Source organism: Capsella rubella, unplaced genomic scaffold (assembly GCF_000375325.1).
Source record: "Capsella rubella cultivar Monte Gargano unplaced genomic scaffold, Caprub1_0 scaffold_2, whole genome shotgun sequence".
NCBI lineage: Eukaryota > Viridiplantae > Streptophyta > Magnoliopsida > Brassicales > Brassicaceae > Capsella > Capsella rubella.
In genome coordinates, this window is record NW_006238922.1 from 11,093,387 (window position 1) to 11,108,782 (window position 15,396).

The 15,396-nt window shown below is 37.2% G+C and overlaps 4 protein-coding genes across 7 annotated transcripts; 1 reads left to right on the forward strand and 3 right to left on the reverse strand.

Annotated features, from left to right (window-relative positions):
- Positions 1–363: 363 nt before the first annotated feature.
- Positions 364–2,009, reverse strand: LOC17896465 (EEF1A lysine methyltransferase 3). Its single transcript, XM_023787901.1, has 5 exons — positions 1,636–2,009; positions 1,178–1,320; positions 912–1,096; positions 720–833; positions 364–622 (listed from the first exon to the last, which is right to left on the reverse strand). The coding sequence occupies exons 1-5, from the start codon at positions 1,885–1,887 to the stop codon at positions 450–452; spliced, it is 867 nt and encodes a 288-aa protein (XP_023643669.1). The 5' UTR covers positions 1,888–2,009; the 3' UTR covers positions 364–449.
- Positions 2,010–3,599: 1,590 nt separating this feature from the next.
- Positions 3,600–5,942, forward strand: LOC17895656 (abietadienol/abietadienal oxidase). The gene is made up of 9 exons (XM_006301781.2): positions 3,600–3,832; positions 3,992–4,316; positions 4,403–4,552; positions 4,655–4,900; positions 4,994–5,065; positions 5,156–5,234; positions 5,314–5,435; positions 5,524–5,651; positions 5,726–5,942. The coding sequence occupies exons 1-9, from the start codon at positions 3,600–3,602 to the stop codon at positions 5,835–5,837; spliced, it is 1,467 nt and encodes a 488-aa protein (XP_006301843.1). The 3' UTR covers positions 5,838–5,942.
- A 71-nt stretch (positions 5,943–6,013) lies between these two features.
- LOC17896241 lies at positions 6,014–7,831 on the reverse strand. 4 transcript variants are annotated; one of them, XM_023788280.1, is made up of 6 exons: positions 7,578–7,831; positions 7,424–7,488; positions 6,974–7,062; positions 6,796–6,896; positions 6,621–6,703; positions 6,014–6,534 (listed from the first exon to the last, which is right to left on the reverse strand). In XM_023788280.1, the coding sequence occupies exons 2-6, from the start codon at positions 7,459–7,461 to the stop codon at positions 6,234–6,236; spliced, it is 612 nt and encodes a 203-aa protein (XP_023644048.1). In that variant the 5' UTR covers positions 7,462–7,488; positions 7,578–7,831; the 3' UTR covers positions 6,014–6,233. The 4 variants fall into 4 exon arrangements, with proteins under 4 accessions (XP_023644048.1, XP_023644047.1, XP_006302810.1 ...); XM_023788279.1 differs by having other exon boundaries at positions 6,974–7,022; positions 7,578–7,830; XM_006302748.2 differs by having other exon boundaries at positions 6,796–6,902; positions 6,974–7,022; positions 7,578–7,829.
- A 1,451-nt stretch (positions 7,832–9,282) lies between these two features.
- On the reverse strand, positions 9,283–13,461 carry LOC17895460 (homeobox-leucine zipper protein HDG11). The gene is made up of 10 exons (XM_006301035.2): positions 12,335–13,461; positions 12,127–12,244; positions 11,835–12,023; positions 11,271–11,750; positions 11,088–11,189; positions 10,798–10,998; positions 10,532–10,712; positions 10,188–10,447; positions 10,014–10,103; positions 9,283–9,928 (listed from the first exon to the last, which is right to left on the reverse strand). The coding sequence occupies exons 1-10, from the start codon at positions 12,478–12,480 to the stop codon at positions 9,521–9,523; spliced, it is 2,175 nt and encodes a 724-aa protein (XP_006301097.1). The 5' UTR covers positions 12,481–13,461; the 3' UTR covers positions 9,283–9,520.
- Between the last annotated feature and the right edge of the window lie 1,935 nt (positions 13,462–15,396).

Genomic DNA, 15,396 nt, shown 5'->3' on the forward strand with positions numbered 1-15,396 from the left:
AAAATCCATTTTTAACCCCCCCCCCCCCCCCCCCCTAAAAAGAGTAAACATATCGTTTTTTAACATCTCAAACCCTATCAGCATAACGTTGTTAGTTGTATATGTAAGGAAGGATCCGACCAGATAATCAATTGACCAAAGGTCCCAGTTCACCAAACCAATAGTCTTTGTTGTTCTGGTTCTGGACTCACATGGTTTTATGAGATTTACTTAATCTTGTATAGTATACATATAATTTAAGCTTAATGTGTTAGATCTTCGATTTACTTGTATTCGTTTAAACTTTTTAAATTTGTGATTGTCCTTTCCCATGTTTATTAAAAAACTCCGTTGCAAACACTGTTTTAAGTGATGTTCTTAGTATTTTGTTGAATATATTTTATTCAATTTCCAAGTGTCTTCTTTTGACATTATCTACCATAAAAACTTTAACAAACAAACCTAAATGGCTAACAAGATTGATTAAGCGAAGACTCATCAGTGAGGCATCTCTTCGACTTCTTCTCAAGAACATAAAGCACGACTCTACGGCTGCGATAATCCGGATGCCATTGTGTCTGTTCCACACGCCCAATCGCGAAATATTTCAGCGCGGATTCTAAGAAATATTCAAGAACAGCATCTGACAAAAACAAGAAAAATGGAGTAAGCAAGATTAGACATGGTATTCTTGTCATATAATGTGATTAAAAGCAAATATGAGAGAATGAATGCTTCACCATTCCGTAATTCTCCTGATAGGAAGATTGTAGTTTGATGGCCGCAAAGTTGCAGAAGTGTTTTTACCAAATGGTGAACAGCTTCTTCACTGTATATAACATCTGAGCCTAATACTACAAAGTGCACAGCAAAGAAAGAGGTGTTGGAAATGGTATGTACAAAAGGGGATGAGATGAAACAGAGATGGGTACCGTAATCAGGAAATGGTTCAATCAAATCTGGATCTGGGTCATCTCCCCAAACAAGTTCCTGCACAATAGCAGATCCCCGCGTGTTCCCACGGTGCAAATTGGTTTGGACGTTCTTGTTGAGTAGCCTCAATCTATCTGGAAGATCAGTGAGGACAACATTGCCTCCCAAGAGTGCTGCAATACAGCTGAAAGAAGAAAGTAACTAAATGTTTCACACGTTATTAATAGTAATCCACAGAGGAGAAAGATTTGCGGGTTTTGCTCACCCAACTAAGCCACAACCAGAACCCAACTCGACTATTTTCTTGCCATCAAGAGAAAGAACCTTAGAGTCAACAGAGTGTTCTAAGAACTTCCCTAGCACCACTCCACTATCCCACATCACTGACCCGGTTACTCCAGGCGTGTTCTTCACAGTTCACACAACAAACAGCCATCAGATAGTTCTAACACGCTTCATAATCAAAAGCAAGAAGAATCAATCTCATCACTTTAATAAAAGTCCAATGCATCACCTAACATGTGCTAAAAACATCGCAATGTAAGTTTGATTGGTAGCCACAAAGAGTCAAAGACACATTTTCACAAACTCGTTAATCTTCTCTAAACCCATCGTTTCAATACATCGAAAGGGCTCAATAAGGGTTCAAAAGACGCAAACTTGATTGCAACAAAATGAGAAATCAGTGAAATTTGAGTGACACAGAGAAGCCAAAGGAGTTACCATTGAACAAGGAGACTGGAGAATAGAGAGTGAGTGGCCACAAGCGTCGAGACGCAGCTCAAGAGAAGACTGAGCAACTAGGGCGTTTGGAGCAAAAGAAGTTGGCCCCTGAATAGCCCATATAACCATTATCTCCCCCGCCGCCAAATCGGATTCAGATTCCGATTCCGACTCCGACGCCGGAAACCCACCGACTACTATCACATCTCCGCCGTAACCACTCATCCGTCGTATCTCCTCCACCGTATCCATTGTCCCAACTCCCACACGCGCGGCCTAAGCCTAATGGATTCTCTCGGACGCTTCTATAGGAGACGAACCAAACAGACCCTCAACGTCGAGGGGGCACCAAACAAACAGACCCTCAACGTCGAGGGGGCACCAAAGTGAAATACAGCATAGTTTTGGAGTTGAAAACAAGTGTCAAATAATTTAACGTTTTCTTATATCCACCCCAAGATTTATAGATTTTCAATTTAACCCAAAAAGATTAAGCAGTTTATTAACTTATGCTTTTGGTATAAAGTAGTCGTAAACACTTCACTAATTTTTTTTAAAACAAACATACAATAGTTACGTGTTTTATTTCATATAAACCTTTGGTTACATTTAAAAAAAACTTAGTAATTGTCTCCACTTTACCAAGATTTCACACTTACATAAAAGGGAACATCCTCCAATTGGACTTGAGATGACAGTTCGAGTTTGAATCATAAGTCTTCTGAAACTTAACAGCAAAAGATTCATCATTGCTAAGAACCAAGAATACATTTACTGGATATGAATATCATTGAAGAAAACAGTTCCTACAATATTGTACGAAATTGCAGATTACATATTTGTAGAAAACACAACAATCTTGCTTACAAACATACTGACGATTTTATATATCTATTATTTAAACCAAAAAAATTATTAAAAAAATACTGACTAACATGAACCCAATTGATTTAGATCTGGTTTTTCAGTAATTAACTAATTACAAATCTAATTTTTCACTACTCACTAGCAATGTTATAATGGGCAGATATATAGTCGTACTTGATCATGGGGTTCAATAGATCGGCACGTAATTCTATGAGTCTCAAATTTAATAAAGGATAACTTCAACTTTAAAACTATGCTAATATTTAGCACAAAAAAAAAAAAAAAAACTATGCTAATATAAAAAAACAATAGTAATAGAGAGCATTGGTGTGTGAAGTGTAAACAGTGAAGCGTGTAGTGTAACAGTATGATTAAGCAACAAGTCAGGAGGAGTCTCCGAGTCTATCGGAGGCTTCTTTACCCTAGAGGCCAAGATTGTCTTAGCTGGCTTCCTACTGGCTCCTTGATGCCCAATCAATTTGTGTGTTTGAATAATCATTTCTTACATTTCCTTCACACGCATACTACGCAATATTTTCTGTGCTAAAAAAAACTATTTTTTTTTGTCTCTAAGTCAAGGCAAAATAAAAAACATGTAAAACTTTTTAATGTTTTTGTTTTCCTTCAATATGTAATTAAAAACTCCAAGACCAATCGTATATGCTTCTAAAACGCGTGGTCTTTCTTTGATGCGGCTCACGAAGTCTCGTCGTGGCACTTATGTGATATCGAGCCCTATCATAAGCATTATTAGCCATTAGGTTTCAAACCATACTTTTTGACTCGTTTTAGTGGCTCCATAAAGTTTTGACCTTTACCCTCATGATTCATTCCTTCACCGTCACGTTAACCAAAAAGGCTACTTGAGGTCAAAGTTACCTCGCAACACTACAACTACGACGACGACTCTCTCTTTTTATTTTATTTTATTATAATGCTTAACATTATCACCTCCTTTTAGTTTATTTTTCAATTTTTTTTCTCTTTCTCAGTCGCTGCTTACTTGTTCTGCATTCCCTGCCTCAAAGCAATGGTTTTAAACTCTCCACGAACTCTCCACACACACCGAGATAGAACAACCAGGGGTTTTAATTTTAATGGCGGAATTTTCAGGAGAATCCTATTGGCTTCTCTCTGCTGCTTCATCAACCACATTTCTTGCCTGCATTATCATCTTCGTCCTTGCGGGGATAGCGAGAAGAAAGAGAAGACAGCCTCAGACACTACCTCCGGGAAGCAGAGGATGGCCTTTGATCGGAGACACCTTGGCTTGGCTCAACGCCGTCTCTGGTTCACATCCTTCCAGCTTCGTTGAACAACAAGTCAAAAAGTTCGTTTCTTTTCCCCGGAAACCGAATATCATCTTCTTGTTGATCTTTACTGGAACCAAAATTCTAAAAAATTTACATGAATACTATGCTCTGTTTTGTTGCTCTGTTTTTAGACTAGCACTCGTGAGGTCTGACTGTAGTTTTTTCCCTTGAGTCAGGTATGGGCGGATATTTTCATGCAGTTTGTTCGGGAAATGGGCAGTGGTTTCAGCAGACCCGGCGTTTAACCGGTTCATAATGCAGAACGAAGGCAAGCTGTTTCAGTCGAGTTATCCAAAGTCTTTCAGGGATTTGGTCGGGAAAGATGGAGTGATCACGGTGCATGGTGATCAGCAGAGACGGCTTCACTCAATTGCATCGAGCATGATGCGTCATGACCAGCTCAAGACTCATTTTCTTGAGGATATACCTGCAGTGATGCTGCAGACATTGAGTAATTTCAAGGACGGTGAAGTCGTGCTTCTTCAAGATATCTGCAGAAAGGCAAGTGACTGAATATGAAAGGTTAATAGAAGAAGAAACCTTTAAGACATTTCTTGGTTTCTGATATTTGTTAGGTTGTGTTTCAGGTTGCGATTCATCTTATGGTTAACCAACTGCTCGGTGTGTCCAGCGAATCAGAAGTCAATGAAATGTCTCAGCTTTTTTCTGATTTTGTTGATGGATGTCTCTCTGTTCCTATCGACTTTCCTGGTTTCACATACCACAAAGCAATGAAGGTAAGTTTCAAACAAACCAAAATGAAACTCCAAACATCTAAGTCAATAGTTGATTTGTGGCTTTAGAGCTTCTTAGCTGAGATTTTTTTGTTGCTTGTCCAGGCAAGAAAGGAGATCATAAGAAAGATAAACAGGACAATAGAGAAGCGGTTGGAGAACAAAGCAGCATCAGATACTGGTGGTAATGGTGTACTTGGAAGATTGCTTGAAGAAGAATGCTTACCAAACGAATCCATGGCAGATTTCATCATCAATCTTCTGTTTGCCGGAAATGAAACAACCTCGAAAACAATGCTGTTTGCGGTTTACTTCCTCACTCATTGTCCCAAGGCCATGACCCAAATTCTGGTACATATAAAGCCTCTTCTTCAATGATAACATGTTAGTTCCTTTTGGTTCTCAGTTATGTTTACCTTCTGAAACAATCTGCAAAATGTGCAGGAGGAACATGATAGGCTCGCGGGTGGAATGCTAACATGGCAAGATTACAAGACAATGGACTTCACTCAATGTGTAAGTAAATCAAGATGACCAAGAAGCTGGTCTGCTTCTTATATCAGATGGTAATAACCGTCACCAAAAATTTTCATGATTTCTCAACAGGTAATAGATGAAACACTCAGGCTTGGGGGAATTGCAATCTGGCTAATGAGAGAGGCCAAAGAAGATGTGTCATACCAAGGTACGTGATAGCATCTTTAATTATTGATATATGCAGGCAGATATGGTTTAAAAATTAACTCTTTCTGGCTCCTATGCAGATTATGTTATTCCCAAGGGATGCTTCGTGGTTCCATTTCTGTCGGCAGTACACTTAGACGAGAGCTATTACAAGGAAAGTCTCTCCTTCAATCCATGGCGATGGCTTGACCCTGAAACTCAGGTATTACTTTTTCTTTGACACTGAAGCATTATTTCTTAAACCTTGTTTGTCTTATTCTGGAAGTTAACATATATTGATGTGAATGTAGCAAAAGAGGAACTGGAGAACAAGCCCCTTCTATAGCCCTTTTGGTGGAGGAACTAGGTTTTGTCCAGGAGCTGAACTGGCTCGCCTTCAAATCGCGTTCTTTCTGCATTATTTCATCACCACATACAGGTCAGTACCTGTTCTGTTTATGGGGTTTGATTTGTCTAAATACAAATTTGATTCATTCTTGTTCCATCTTCTAGGTGGACACAACTTAAGGAAGATCGCATCTCCTTCTTCCCTTCAGCTCGTCTAGTAAATGGCTTCAAAATCCAACTGAACAGACGGGACAATGATCCTCGGAATCAATATTGAACAAACAATCTCCAACTCTGTATTGATGTATATTCCCTGTATAACCAAGTGATTTTTTGTAACTCAAAAACTCGAATAATACTATAAATAGTGTTAAACTCCTAAGTTGCTGAGATCCAAGTACTCTATAAATTTAAACAATAGTAAAACCCAATAACACCTAACAACTAGTATGCTTTTAGAAATCATCTTCATTAGATTCTTTGCTTCAAAAGCCTTTAAACTCTAACAAACCCATTTGGTTTTCACAATTACAACAAGTGCAGGGCTAGATGGCAAAAACTGTATTGAATCCTAAAGCTAAACTCTTGTAAGCTTTCGACATAAATATTAAAGACGACAAAACACGAGAAGACTAAAAGAAGATATAACCCTATTCAGTCTCCATCGATCCTCTCATTCTTCTTCATCTGAACTCTCATACGCTAATCCCAACAAGCCTTTCAAAGCATTTTGACCTTGCCCATTGATTTCCGTTGCATTACTATCATTTCTGTCTGTGCCAGGTTGCTCATCAGGTCTGACCGGTTTCTTTAACACTGTCTTGGCTTCTTCTTTCTGCCTATCTCCCTGAACTTTTGCATCTGTTGGACCTCTATCACTTCTAACAGGGGGAGATAAGCTTGGGCTTGATGGTGTCGAGACTTTTGGACGTTTAGGTTTAACCTCGACAACTTTCTTCAGCAAATCTTGCTGCCTACACATTGGAAACCAGGAAAGTTGGTTGCTGAGTGAAAATCCATTTTATGGTGTAAATAAGGTAGAAAGGGAGGGATTTGCCACCTGATACCACTCTTTGGTTTGGGCTCAACACGAAGGGGCAAGGGAACAGATGCTGGAGATGAATCAGCTTGAGTTGCAGCTTTGTGATATATGGTCAAGAAAAATAAAAATAAAAACGTTTTGGCAGGCATTTAGCAATAAGTTACGCCTGGTGGCATAGTGATCGAAAGGATATTTTAAAGGCAGCAAAAGCCCGTTTTTCAGTTCGTCTCAGAAGGCGTTCAGCATCCTCCTCTGCTTCCATCTGTTCTTTCAGATAAAGTAAATCGTCGCTGTCTAAAGCTACAAGAAACTCAAGAATTATGGCCATGAAACAACTATAAAGGATGAGAAAAAATGAGAGAGATTGGTACCGCCTCGTCCATGAAGATATCCTCCACGTTCACCAGCAACCTCTTGCATCTGAATGCAACAACCAGAAAATGTGGCGGGGCCGTTATCCCTGCCGGGGCATGTTATCAGAAAAGTCGCGTCCCGAAATAGAATCGAACATAAGAATTACTTCACAAGACATCTATATCCAATAATGCTAACAAAGATATCTATCTATTCCACTTCACTAGCAGCTATACCAAAACAATCAATAAAAACCACATACTGACTCAATCCTAGGGAAACGAAGAAACAAGAGCTTAATCGAATTGATGACATTAAGCATACAAACGACACTCATCAAATCACTCTAAAGTATACTGCAACAAAGACCAATTGAACTCAGTTTCTATGGCGAGATAAGCCCTCACACTAAAATTTGTGCAAAAATAAGGTTTGGAAAGTAACAGAGGAGAGGGCGACGCACTAACCTTTGCAACCATCCGTTGGAAAGTGACATCTTCATCATCAATCTTACCCTTCCCTGATTTCTTATCTGCAACAAAGACCCCCAAAATACAAACAGAGCTCAAAAGGGTTTCTCGAGAAACCTACAATGAAACCATATTCAGTCAAATGTCTCACCTTTAGGGTCAGACAGATTTGTGTATTCTCGAACTTCTCTCCCTGCCATCGTCTTCGATTCTACCTTGCTTCAATCCCGTAAATATAAATTCTTGGTCTGCTACTATGAACAGTAAGAATTTCACAGAAGATTAGGGTTCCCACGTTTTCCAGGGGTGGAGACGAAGATGACGATCGAAGAAGGGTGAAATTGGTAATCTTTTTCTCTCCAGCAAAATCGTCTGTAGATGGAGTGTGTGACTTGTGGTTTTTGCGTCTCTCTTTTCCCATTGAGTTTACGATGAACAAATATTATGGGCCTATATATAAGCCCGTTATAACTTTCTGCCCTATACTTTTTTCAATTTTTTTTTTTAACAACAAATTTCATTTTATATGAGTTAAATGATCTTCTAATTCTTCATTAAACTTATAGAAAATAGGAAAAAAACTCAATAAATTTGCAAAAAATTACACCTCTAAGAAATATATTTTACTCTTTTTAATATATATCTATTTCAAATGTTATAAGTCGTTTATGACTAGTTTTGCCATCATGAGTTCATGACATATGTAGTAGCCTTAAGTCCCCCATAACTATCGATCTAATTAACAGTTTAGCCATTATTTTTCAGTAATTCACAAGAGATACCATAATTATCTGTTTTTTTTTTAATATATAGTATTGTTTTGAAACTACTCAAAAAGAAGAGATGTCTAGTAGAGTGGTGGTAACGTGAAGTACTCCTTTATTTCAGGCATCATGGCATGGACCTAATTTAGATAGAAATTACACTTTTACTATATATTGATCGATACATTATTACGAATCTATACATGGATCAACCATAATACCATATATATATATATATATAGAGAAAGCCAATTATAAAACAAAAATAAGAAAACGCACGCTCTTTGAGTTTTATATATAGATAACGAGAATTTTCCAAGATTAAAACAAAAAAGAAAAACCAAATCAAAAGTGTGAAACCATTAAACTTATGAAAAAAATAATAGTTTTTGACGTATTTGACAAATGATAATAAATAAAGAAAAACAAGTAAAAGCCGCACGCACGTAATAACACGTTCGATGTATATGTTTTGGGGCCAAAGGAGGAGGAGGAGGTTTTGGGACGTGACATGATTCTTCACCATAAGTTTTGAACATAAAAAGTGTTTTATTAGATTTGGATCCAATTCGCAAGAGAGAGAGAGAGAGAGAGGGAGAGTTATGAGGATGGGGTGTTGTTTTTATGGTCCGTACGATATATAACAATTTCCTTTTAAAGCCAACCAACCAAAAGAAGATCGCATTTATCAATCTTTGCTGTTTCTTCTTTCTAACTTTCAAAAAAGTCTTCAACTTTGTCAGATTTCATCACCTAACCTCTCTATCTCTCTCCCACCCATAAGTAACAACAACATTTAGATGAGCAAATGGGGCTTAACTTACTTAAGCAGAGCCAGAGACAGAGACCATACATGTATTAATATAGGAGAAGAGATGACCAAAAGTTTAATGCTTTCAACTAAGAAAAGGTTGCAACAGAAGTCAATGCCCGAACCATACAAAGCAAGTCAAAGTTGCATGGTGCGTTCTTGACTTCCAGTTTCTAGCAAAAATTAAAAAACTAAGAAAAAAATACAATAATAATGAAAAAAAAAAGACCCCTAAAAAACTCATAACCACCACCACCAATAAAAAAAAGAAACCAAAAGAAGAGAGAAGAAGAATCCAGCTGTTTTTTCTTTTTTTCTTACAGAAGTTGTTTTTAATGAGGTTTGTCCAAGAACAGAACAGCACCAACAGAAGCAGCAGAACAATTGGAGTTAATGAGCTTCTCTCTCTCTCTCTCTCTCTCTCTCTCTGGCATTGAAGGCAAAGAAGAGTTAATTCCCTTCTCTGATCATTGAAGAGAAAGAGACACCCAGAAGAAAGAGGAAGAGCCTTTAATGGTGTCAAGCTGTTGTTGAAGCTGTAGGCCCGTTCAAGGCGGTTTTAATTTGGTGCACAGTAGTTCCTATGAGGTTATTAACCGTTTCCACTGACTCCATATTCAGTTTTGCCGACGGTAAGTTGCTTACCATTATCTGAAACCCAACTGTTATCAACGAACCGCTTGACGATGACCGTCCTGAGCTCGTCGACGCTCCTCCCACTCCTCCTTGCTCGGACGTTGAGCCATTTCCATCTGGTGAGATTGCGAAACCTGAGGACAAGAGTGGGATGTATGAAGGATCTTCACCACTCATTGCGATGTTTAATGCTGCTAAATCCACGGGACTGTAGATCACAAGTGCTCCTGCTGAGTCTGTTGAGCTTTCTTGTAGAATTAGCATGTTGTTGCTATGTGGTGCATTGGATGCCTAATGTTACAAATACCAAACGTCACTAGTTAACAAACTGTGCTGAAAATTTTGTATCACTCAGATTAAAAAATACGAGACTTACACGTAGAACCGATATGCAGTTTCCAGGATGTGATCCGCTTGAGATGTGAGCAACTTCTTGCACAGAGTTACCGTTTGAAAGAACATCCCACTAATACCACCAACAACAAAGAAACAATTTAAACACTTTGGACGATTCTTTACTTATGAAGCTTTTGTGTTGTGTGTTTGTTACCTGAGGACGGGTTCTTTCATCTTTGAGGAAATTGAAGACATTTTGAGGAGAATTGGAAAGCCAGAAGGTGGTGGCTGCACAGAGGACTGTGCCATTTGGTTCAGGGCTCTTATGAGCAGTCACACGGATTCCAACTTCGTTCAATTCAGAAACGACGGTTGAGCGTGTGTTGTTTGATCGGCTGACACTTAAACAGTAGTTGCTTATCATTCTCTGAGCAAGTCTCATCATGCTTCTTTTCCCTTCCGGCGATGGAATCACTGAAAAAGTTGCAAAAGATTTGTTATATGGAGTTTTACAAATGCGATTACCAATGGCAACTTATGTCTATTCAACGTTTTCACCTCCACCGAGATCACGGGATGAAGATGCTGGTACCGATAGAGACGCGAATCTTTCACACATTCTCTGGAGAGTAGTAAGCCATCGTTCAGCTCCAAAAGCAATCCCTTGGTGAATAATCTCTCTGTATAGCTCATGAATTGGTTCTTTTTCTTCGGTTTCAATATGTTCAACCCAAGTAACCTGTTTTACTTCATCAGTTTGGGGATATACTAACATGAAAACATCATTTTATAGGCAGAGGGAAGAGAAAAGAAAGGCAGTTCACCTTGGAATAACCATTGGGCATGTCCTGAATCAAGCATCCAGATGGAAATCTATAGGACTGAGAGTGAGAAACAAACTGAGGAAGATCATATGAGACATTTACAACGATCCAGCTTCCTTGTTCAATCTGCTGACAATACCGTAGCTCGCAGATTTCACGTGTTGCTACCAATGGCGAAAGTACTTCCATTTCTTCATACAACTATATAGCCAAACAAAGTTATTATATACGAGGAAATCTGAATACCTTTTGATGCATCACAAATCAAGGAGATTTACTATCAATTTTACCAAGTGTAATGCACCCTCATGGGTACCTCCCATTCCTGAAGAGATTACTGCAAGTGTTTTAGACGCTGCTATGATCGAGGGAAAGAGTTCTGCCCACTTGCCCTGCAAAAACAGAGAAACTTAATCAGAAATGCTGCAACCAATGGCGAAAAACATGATGTTGGGAATGTATCAGCTACTTACACAATCCATGAACATGTCAACAAGTGCCATAGCATTCATGAAAACAATTCCAGAAGACCTAGATGCCTCGACTCGAGAGTTATGGTTCTTCCCTCTGTTGCTTGATCTTGGAAACATGTTCTCATAGCTTCCAAGATTGAGAACGTCTCTGCAGCCATCTGCTTTGGTCCACAGAGGTTCATTTGTGTGAAGAAGCCTGAGCAATTCTTCCATTGCAGTCAAAGCCATGTCGGTCATATGAGGCTTATCCATGTCCGATATAGCCAAGTTAGGCTGAGAATGCAGATTATTATGACCAAGAGCCATAGAACTTCCTGGAAGAAGATCAAAGTCCAGTGAAGGACCATGACCACAAGGTCCACAACCAGTTAAACTAGTCATGGACAAATCCAGCGGTGAGATGTGCATTGGATGTAATGAGGAGAGTTGGGATATAGGTCTTCCCATGTACTTTGAAGCAACGGTAGACATTCTTTCAAGCTGTGCAAAAGATCAAATTTTTACAGTCAATTGATGTTTTGAATCAATCTAATATGGATAAGAACTGCAGAAAACAATACCAACCTCTTCTCTAAGATGTGCATTTTCAATCCGAAGCTTTTGTTCATCAAAGTAAGGATCTTCACTAACAGGAGGACCTCCACAGCTAGGGCATATAGCATGCTTAAGTGCTTCTCTAATGGCTATGTTTTCGCATCGAATCTTATCATTCTCTGCCTTTAGTGCACTATTATCTGCTCTCTCATGTTGCGCCTACATAAAAACAATACCACAATCAAAATCAAAATCCTTTCTTTTGATATTCAGAACTACATTTCAAACAAAAGGGAGATAGAGAGAGAGAGAGAGACAAAACCTTAAGCTGAGTTCTTCTGTTCTGAAACCAGAACTTGATTTGTCTTGGAGCCAAACCCAATTCTCTGCTAAGTTGATTCCTCTGCTTCTCATCTGGATGAGGACACTCCTTGAAACTCCTACAAGTTCGAGATTCAACAATTACAAACAGAACAAGAATTTTACTCAAAAAAAAAGAAGAAAAGAGGAAAAAGGGGATTGTATAGTACGATTCAAGGCGTTGAATCTGTTGAGCGGTATGACGATGGTAACGTTTCTTCTTCCTATCAGTTTCAGAGCCGTCGTGATGTTGGCTACCACCACCGTCTCCGCCGCTACCACTCCCACTCCCGCCGACGCCGACGACAAAACTCATATTTTATCACTTTATTTTAATTTTTTAATGCGTCGAGAGACAAAAACAGAGCAGTAAAACACTCTTTAATCTATATGGCTACTAACAAACTTCTTCTCTTTACTTTCACCCAACCACAAACTACTAATGGACCATTTACACCACTGTCGCCATTAACACAAACCCAACAGAGAAACACAACAACAACAACGAAAAATGTTCAAACTTTTTATGCACCCACCCAAAAAAAAAACTAAAACTTTAGGGAAGAGGGATGAAAAGAAAACGAAACGGAAGAGAATCTGAAAGAGAAGATGCAAAGGCGATGATTTCGGGAGGTGAAAGCTGAAAGGGTTCGCTTAAGGCAACAAATTGATTACAAAAAAGGAATTTGCACAAATCCAAAAACCCCAAAATTCAACTAAAAACTTAAAGAAAAATATATATAGGCAGGGTGGAACCTTGAGGAAGAAAAGAGAAAAACGGGTGGGTTTTGTAGCCGTAATTATGTCTCTTCTTAGTTTCTACAGAGCCACCCTAGAAAGAGAAAGAAGTGAGTGATATGATCTCTCTAAAAAGACTTTCACCCTCACCTAAGCCGCCATTAGTGCTCCCAACCCTTTTGTTGCTTCTCTTCAACATTCGTTACCACAGATTCGCTAAAAAAAAAAAAAGAAAAAAAAAAGAGACTCTCTCTCCCAACCTGTCTCGCTTTAGAAATTGGCGTAACTGATGGGTTTTAAATGGTGTTTTGACAGAGGAAAAAGAAATAGAAGAGAGAGAGACGACAGAGAGAAAGAGAAAGAGAGGGTTTTAAAGACTCTTGCTCTCCCCATTACTGCTTAGTAGTACTCTCACCATACTCGGGGAGAGAGAGAGAGAGAGGACCGAACCAACCTTCTTCTTCTTCTCTTTTTTTTTTTGTTGTCTATACAACTAACTCTCTCTCTCTCTTTTGGAGTTCCGGTTGATTTTTATGTCTCCGGTAAGGGTTAATCTATCTACGGGGGTTGGATAAAAAGGAGAAGACTTTATCCACTTTCTCCGGCCAATTTCTCACCTTTGTAGTATAATGACAAATTTTAACTTTTTATTGGGGGATTTTGCTGATCTCATTTTCTTCTTCTTCTCTTCTTATTTGGATTATTTTATTTATATTTTCCCTTTCTCATTTCCCAAGTTTACTTACTTTCCCTAATTTATTAAACAAATAAAGATTTATTAGTATTTATACTTTAGTAGTAAATAATCTTCTTTTAATAAGGATAAACATATATGAGTAAGGCTGTATTTTTAATTACTTTGTGTATATTCATTAATAAATAAAATTATACCACTACAGTAATAGATTCTTTCTTTCTTTTCTCAAAACGCCACTTTTCTATTAAAAATATTGAATTTTTGTATAATTATTTTATACATATATATATATATATATATTTATTTATTTTTTTACTTTTTCTCAAAATAATAAAGATTCTAAGGATATCTAGTTAGTAACTATTGTTCTAACTCGTGATAAATTTCTTACCCACGGATGAAATATATTATTAACTGGGAAGTAAAAATGGTGCATCATAGTTTACACATTGACAAAAACAACTTATCTCCATTGTAATTAAACCGGGTCATATTTTATACAAAATTACGAATAATAAAGATTTGTTTACTGAATACAATGAATGCTTGAACGGTTCCACTAATTTATAGTTTTCTATAAAAGTTTATTATCCATTACCAGATTTAATCATATCTCTATTTAGCAAACATCACACGTTTATCCAATACTATATTTTGCGACTGTTTAATTAGCATAAACTTTATAAAAAATTTCATACCAACTTTTATAGCTTTTTATATGTAATAACTTTAGCTATTTTTAGATTACGTTTAAATAAGTTTTATTAATGTGTTTTAGGTTGTTTGTTGTTGTTGTTATTGTCTTTTTGCCTTTTTTGGGTCGTCTCGATATCTTTGGCTGTGTGTGTCCTACTCACGCGGCCTTTAAAACTCTTTTTTCACTATACGAAGTTCATATCTTAAAAGTCAAACTCTTTTGAAATTAGAAACCTGTGGAAAGAAAGAAATATTGTTGAAACTTGTAAACTTGACAACAATGTGAAATTTAATATTTCAAAATTTTCGTTGACAAAAGGAATATATAATAATTCTAGAACTTTGCATGCGATTACTTAATTACTAATTGTGTTTCCCTCAACAAAGATTATATATGAATAGTACATGATAATAATCTCATAATTAAACTGATTTAGCATAATTTCTGTTTTGGTACATTATTATTCATGTTTTCATTATTGGATGATATAGAAACGTATTCATGGATTTTTATTAGAGATTATAAATGCTATATATATAACTTGAAGTAAATATGAAATCTATTGATGAACTTAAAGATAGTAATGAATTTGTATCATATATCATTCACCAATTCTTTGTTATTGATTGAGATAATCATTTAGGATAGCAATACTAGTTATTTAAATTGTTCATATTATTATCACTTTGGTCTTTAATTTACCCATTCATGTGTGTGTGTGCCTATATATGTTATTCCTAAATTATTTTTAACATTAGTCTGAAAAATGCTAGGAAGCAATTAAATATAGAGTGAGTATTAAAGCAATGATATAAATTTCCCCTCTTACCACATTTAAGTTTGGGACCTTGAATAAAGTGATCCCTTGACAGTGTTCACATACAGTCTTCTCTGCTGCCTTCGTTTGCTTGCTCCATATAGCTATCCCAAAACTTTAATTATCATATGGACCGATTCATTACTTTATTTATTGTCTTTAGAAAATTAATTCAAATGTATCTTCAACAAATTTTCATAATTATTACTACATACACGTGTGTGTGATCGTGTACAGTTTTGGTCAATTTGGTTAACCAAGATATGACTATAAGTATTAATAA